Source organism: Haliotis asinina, chromosome 12, assembly GCF_037392515.1.
Source record: "Haliotis asinina isolate JCU_RB_2024 chromosome 12, JCU_Hal_asi_v2, whole genome shotgun sequence".
In the NCBI taxonomy this organism is placed as follows: Eukaryota; Metazoa; Mollusca; class Gastropoda; order Lepetellida; family Haliotidae; genus Haliotis; species Haliotis asinina.
Genome location: NC_090291.1, coordinates 19293594 through 19300784, shown reverse-complemented (window position 1 = coordinate 19300784; position 7191 = coordinate 19293594). Strand labels below are relative to the sequence as shown.

Genomic DNA, 7191 nt, shown 5'->3' with positions numbered 1-7191 from the left:
TATCTATTGAATAATAGCTTGATAGATAATAGAACTATACTGAATTCCAGAGTGACGTCAGAGTTTACGCCAAGCAACTTCTACCACGTGATGTAGTTTCGTTCTTTTCTTACATTCACTGTGTATAAAAGGGTTGGAGATTTGGTGGAGGGCCATCGTTCAGCGACGAGTGTTTAGTCTTGACATTCTGCTAAGCTTCTGGTAAGTAAACTGTTTCGTCTCTCGATACTTGGTGCCTGTATCCAACTTTTATAACTGAAATGACGCTCTGTAATTAAGAAGTACATGTTCATGCATAGGTTATTTAACAGTATATCTTTCATTGAAATGCTCTTATGTATGAAGTGAATGAGGCACAGGGTGAATATTGGCTTACTCTGCTTTACCTGTGAAGATCCTGGACTCTAGATCCGAGTCGGAACTGGTCTTCAGAAACCCATGCTTGTCATGAGATGCGACTCAAGGGGTCGGGTGGTCAGGTTCTCTCACTTCACTGACCCTGACAAGGTTGACACTTGTATCCAAATTGTATATATCGATGCTCATAGTGTCAGTCACAGGATGGTCTGGTCTTTTGTTAGCTGGGGTAAACAAAAAGCATACTGTGAATTTAGTGTATTACATATATCGTTTTGCTGCATATAATATTTATACTACAGTGATAAAATGTATAATATGTGGATTATTTCGTCTTTATATATCGCTCGTTGACACCCATAGAAGTGCTTCCAGTCACTCTGTCTCAGCTCGTTATGTATTTAGAACAACTTGGTTCCATCAATGCATCTGACGTGGAAATATCATCATCATCATCATCATCATCATCATCATTATCATCATCATTATCATCATCTCCGTCGTCGTCGTCGTCATCATCATCATCATCATCATCATCATTATCATCACCATCATCGTCGCCTTTGAATTTACACTTACATTTACACAATGCATTAGGTGCATCTTCGAGTCGCCGTTTTCGAGTCAACATACAGAGAAAATGATGAAGCTGCTTTTGCTAGTGGCGGCGTTTGCGGCCGTTTGCTACGCGGCCGACAATAATTCATTCTACAAGAGACAAGCGTTCCTGAGAGCCATTGACGTGAGAAAACGCACAAGAGACATCAGATCGTGTTGGGTGGACACAAGCGGACAGTGTTGCGCTAACGACATCTCTGACTGTCGCTACTACAAGAGATACACGAGAAGAACCAGTGAGTATAAATCTTTATAGAAACATCGACAGTCCTCCACTGATAAACGTTAGTTTGTAATGGACTTGTGTCCTTTCTATTTGGAAATGATAGCACAATGTGTCCTTTCTGTTTGGAAATGATAGCACAAAAAGAGCATTTGTAGAGAAAATCGTCAAACAGTACCCATTAAAGAAGTTATGTATTTTAACATATAATACCAACACATATCTCCTGTATAGTAAATGTGACGAAAGCTTCGAGCTCTCTCTAATGTACAAACTGCGATCTCTGAATGATTCCCAATCGCAGTATTCAGAGTACATCCACCTTTCTTCTCAGCGCTTTTTTCAGTTCTTCTCAGGGTCTTTCAGTCAGTTATGTAAAGATACAGTGCCATTGGCTTGTTTTCATGACGGAAGAGGGCAGGGGGGTTAGGTTTGAAGAAGGTTTTTTGCCGCGCCTAAACCCCGATATGCGTAAAAATCTTGATATGAGTAAAATGTTTTAACCGGGCTAGATTGAGGTGACGAGCGGGCTCGGGTAGTCAGACTCGCTGATTTGACTGACACATGTCATGGTATCCCAGTTACGCAGATCGATGCTCATGCTGTTGATCACTGGATTGTTTGGTCCAGACTTGATTATTTACACACCGTCGCCATATAGGTGGAATATTGCTGAGTATTTGCAATCGATTTCTCGTGATATTTTTAGAATAGCGTAACACACTATTCGCTAACAAAAACAATATTTGTTTATTGATAATATTCTTCAGGAAACAACTACTTCTACTTCAACATGATGCCGTACTATCCTGGCAACTTCTGGTACAATTCCTGCCACATCCAGTGTGTCTGTTCATCCTACCAGTCCTCTTGTGCAAATGCACCAGCAACTGCAGCAGCAACAACAGCAAAACCAGCAACAACCACAACTACCACTACGACAACGACCACAACCACCACCACTACCACTACAACAACTACTACTACTACAACTCCTACAACGACAACAGCTACCACGACTGCCACAACCACAACTGCCACAACCACAACTGCCACAACCACAACTGCGACCACCACGACTGCAACGACCACAACTGCTACTACTACAGTGACTACAACTACAACCACCACGCCGACAACTACGGTTGTAACACGATGTAAGTGCAACAAATGGGTTTGCCTTATCAACGTTCCAAAAACGTGGTTAATTATCCTTTGTGGAAACCTCTGTCGGGGGTCCACTTGCTAGTAGAACAGTCAGGTGTGTGACTTACACGCTTGCTGATTACTTGGCTGTCCTAAGTTGCGCCCTCGTAAGAAACAGCGCAAAGTGACAACAAAATAAAAATCGTTTGTTAAGCAACTTTTTTGCGGGGGGACCAAGAATATGATACACATCATCACAGTTGGTCATGAGACTGTGCAAAGTAGTTTTTGTTGCAATTATTAAGTTTCGTGCCAGTGAGCAGTTCATCGGTCTAAAATGAAATTAAACTGACTGTATCAATATCGAATTTAAATAGACATTATCTTGATCGTTACCGTAAAACCCAACATCACAGGTGCATGCGCCTTGATATCCAGAGAATCATTACCAGTAGCAAGATTACTCCAAAATTACGATTTAGTAGTTTATGAACGGTATCATAATAACAATAATAATATTACCCCTCGCAATGTTCGCTAAACCGACGCCTCGATAAACCGATGTTCGCCTAACAGCGAGTGACAAAAAGTTGTCTTTCATAGATGACCCCTTTTGTGCATGTTTCTGATACTGCAGGAACATTACTTAGAGCGGCGTCACACAATAAACAAAATTTATAGTCATAGAAAACTGTCGTTTTGCATTTTGGTTTAAAAAGTAGCATGTTATAGTAGCTTACGTTTATAATGTCTATTCTAGTCTGCCCAGCGACCGCAACCACCCAGTCTACCGTAACGAGGATTCTCGGCGGCACCACTGTGACCGACTGCACCACCTACCCCGGAGTGGTCAGGATCGTCGACCCCACATCCGGAAACACTCTCTGCACTGGTGTCGTCACTTCAACAACGACTGTCTCCGTACCCAACAACTGCGCTCAGCTCATGAGCACTGCGTATGTATACACAACGATTCTAATTCAGATTCGGATGACGTGTACAGATGACATCATTTGTGACGTCATGACGTAATATATTTTGTGTGCAAAATGAACTTCTGCGAATATCATCCTCGATGACGCAATGATTAATGTTCTTTTATATCTGTATTAATGTTGATTTTAGGCTTGAATTACAAGACCCAACAACTGGCACTACCATTGAAACTCTCCCTGTTATTGACAGTAAGTAAATATTAGTTATTTTAAAATGCAAATCTTTATTGACATTAGAAACAAAGAATTCACGCCACAAAGACACAAAGACGCCGAATCATGTGTTGGGTATAGATAATTTTTATATGAGAATACTGGGCTGTCGGTTAGCCTGTTGGTTAAAGCGTTTGCTCATCAGGCAGGAGACTCAGGTTCGATTCAAAACACTAGCACAGTGTGTGAAGCCCATTTGTGGTGTCTTAGACTGATAATGGGAATAGTGATAGAAACCATACTCACTCACTCACTCACTCACTCACTCCTTTGTTGTGTATTTTTTCTAGCCTCCACCATCGCTGTAGGAGGTTCCTACACAATCACCCTGACTACAGCCATCAGTCCCACGAGTTGCCCTGGCGTTGCATGCATCTATGACGCTGCCATGGTTGACAACATTGACCTCACCAGCTGCGTCGTTGTTGGTGCTGGACATGACGATCTTCAAGGTATATCATACTTATCAAATAAAGGATAAAACGATCATGGCGAAACTGTTAATCAAATTCTTATGGCTGTTAGTGAGATTTGTTTCTACCTTACACACCCCTCCCCAACAATGAACTGTTTTCAGGTTTGAGGGGCAGTGAGGTGTCTTAGCCGTGAAAACGTGTGTTTGTTTCCTATATGGGCACCGTGTGTTAAAACGGTGTCCTGTGTCCCCTGTGGTGATATCATGGGAATATTGAAAAACTAAACTCGCTCACTCAGAATTTTAGAACGCACATTGGTATTTGACGCCGGGAAACTTCATTAGGCGCTACATATTTCAAATGTTCAGATGTCCCCAAAGACTTCACTGATACGTTTTCATTGAAAAGGTTGAAATATGTTGATTAAAAAAAGTGCTCATTCACTTAATAGTCATCACGGTTCCAGTTCTGGAGGCCAGTAGGGTAGCCAAATAGTTAAGCGTTTGCTGGGTACTCCAAAGACCCAGGTTCGATTCCCCAAATGGGTAAAATGTGCGAGGCCCCTTTCTGGCCAGTTTCCATGATATTTCGGAAATAATGCTGAAAACGGCATAACATTATAGTCACTAAATCACTCTTAGTTTTCATGACTGCAGCATGTGCTCATATACTAAATTTACGTTACACACTGTTTTTTCTTTCAGGGACAAACGCAGCAACATTATCCTTTTACAACGCTGGAACCCTCCAGCCCACTGCCGACTGTCCCAATCTGCTGCAGGCGTCTGCTCAAGCCGCGCTTTTTAGCACCACTCTCACCTATAACTGCTTCTACAATGCTGGCTCTTCTACCTGTGGCGTAAGTATCGACCACATGAGGCGCAACTTTCCATTGCTAGGCCGTTAGGGTCGTCCGTCGCGCCGAAGACCCGGTTTCGAATCCCCACATGGGTACGATGTGTGAATCCCATTTCTCGATTCCCTCCGTGAAATTGCTGGAATGTTGCTACAAGCGGTGTAAAACTAAACTCACTCACTCTGTCGATTTGGTGAGTCAACCGCCTTTTTAAAGTCACATCACGAAAACCCAGTGATTTAAAGCATGTGTGGACGCTTTGTGGTAAACATTTAGAGGACATTTCTTTATTGAAAATGTGAGTGACAATTTGGCCCTTCAATCCCCATGAATTCACATGTGTTTGTAGATGAAAGATTGACCTGCCTTTGCGTGTGTTTGTAACGAGTGACACCGGTGTTACCGGGACAGGTTATCTTTTCACGTAAACGTAGTATTTTCCCTATTTGATAGTGGTAACGAATAGGTAGCTCAATGGTTAAAACGTCGCGCTGGAGACCTGGGTTCGAATCCACACGTGGGTTTTGTTGTGTGAAGCACATATCTGGTGACCCCCACCGTGATATTGCTGTAAACTTAGTCTTGTTACACTCCTCTACACACCCTAGTGGGAGCTCGCGTCAGGCTACCTTTGAGACTGACCAATCAGAACACAGCTTACCAGTCAAGAAAGTGGACATTCTTCGCACATAACGTTTAACCTTTTAACTCGAAAGGTTTTGTGCCCGAACGATTCCAAATGCTATTTTCCGTATGATCGCTTTCGGGTGATGCACATACAGCACGCTACAACACTGTCAACAGAAGTAAACAGTCGCTGGAAACTGCCGTTGTGGTTTGTATTCAATGACAGTGGCACTGAGCAATAGCTGTGGTCTGACTGGTTAAATCCGTTCGGCCATCTTGCGTTTGATTGGAGGGGAAGTGGTCACGCAAAGGTTACCTGACGTCACTTCCTATTAGGGTTTGTAGGCTCAGCGTAGGAGTGTAGAGAATATTACCGAGACTAAGTGTATTTGGACTGCTGAAATATTGCTAAAAGTGACGTATATCTCGTCTCTTGCTATTCGACAGAGATTCATAAACACATGTTAACGGTATTATTTTAATGTCATAATTATTATTATACTACATAATTATTTTGATTTTTTTACATTTTATGTAATATAATATTTCATATTTTATATCCACACACGAACGCGCGCATGCATTTATTACTATCCTAGACATTTATATAACGCCGATATCCAGTTCAACTGCTCAAGAGCGCTTTGTTTTTTTTTCACCTGTCGTTGGATGTCCATCACAACGGCGCATCGTATTTTCAATCTCAACATCCTGGCGGCCATACAACTCTTGCAGCCACTAGGCGCACCGAGTTCATGTGACTGTCTTGTTCTTATGAGGTACCCATTCACAGCTGGGTGGACTGGGACACATAGTCACAGTACTTTGTCCATGTTTACTGAACGCTCCTGTACCTGCAACTAGGTGTTTGCACCTGTGTGGCCACCATCTGGTCATATACCAACGGATTCGTGGGTTCTTTTAAGTGCACACGCTTGTGTACTGTACACACACTAACACACACACACACACATACACACACACACACACACACACACACACAAAAAAAAAACAAAAAAAACAAAAAAAAACACACACACACAAACACACACACACACACACACACACACACACATTGCAGTGGTTGTCCTCGCTTTTATTTACTGACCTTAAGAAAATGTATTATTTCAGGGTGATGCTGGAGCCCCCGTGATGTGTCCACTTACCACAGGAGAAACTGTCGTCATCGGACAGGCTGAGAACATGCCCTGTGACGGCACAGACATCGTCGGCTTCTACAACTTGGAAGCCTCTGCGGTTAGAATCGGCCGAATAGAGAAAGGGTCTATACTTTTGGGGTACCAGCCGCTCAGGAGATTTAACAAAAATAAGATTGTCCTCGGTACCGGCGGCAAAAAATCGAAACGAGTTATTCTCGGCAAGCCCAAGATTACTCTTGGTTAGATGGGTTTATACGTGAAACGGATTTCACGTGTGTTTACATGAAAGGAATTCTACTTCACGAGTGTTTACATGAAAGGGATTTTCTATTATTGGTTATTACATGACATATCCCATGTACATTTTATACACATGCATGCGTGTTTCGATATCATTTGGTTTAAAAGGGAGTTCTATGTCTATTCTCCATCCCTGCACATATATTGTTGATTATATTATAGTATATTCTGTTTGTCTGATTGTTATTGCAATTGAAAAATGTATATTTTTAATAAAGAATACAATGCGTGTTTATGTCTTGTTTTAGTTTTATGAATTTATGCCTGTTTACAAGTGAGT

The 7191-nt window shown here is 42.0% G+C and overlaps 1 protein-coding gene across 1 annotated transcript; it reads left to right on the top strand.

Moving 5' to 3' along the window:
• The first annotated feature begins 997 nt into the window (after positions 1–997).
• On the top strand, positions 998–6855 carry LOC137257941 (uncharacterized). The gene is made up of 7 exons (XM_067795452.1): positions 998–1211; positions 1969–2355; positions 3105–3300; positions 3470–3528; positions 3843–4004; positions 4673–4827; positions 6583–6855. The coding sequence occupies exons 1-7, from the start codon at positions 998–1000 to the stop codon at positions 6853–6855; spliced, it is 1446 nt and encodes a 481-aa protein (XP_067651553.1).
• Positions 6856–7191: the final 336 nt, after the last annotated feature.

Bases quoted from the DNA above. Each gene is read 5' to 3' on its own strand.
- LOC137257941 (XM_067795452.1), top strand. From the start codon at position 998: ATGATGAAGCTGCTTTTGCTAGTGGCGGCGTTTGCGGCCGTTTGCTAC. The intron at 3,301-3,469 runs GTATGTATACAC...TGTTGATTTTAG, and splicing joins GCTCAGCTCATGAGCACTGC to GCTTGAATTACAAGACCCAA. The intron at 3,529-3,842 runs GTAAGTAAATAT...TATTTTTTCTAG, and splicing joins AACTCTCCCTGTTATTGACA to CCTCCACCATCGCTGTAGGA.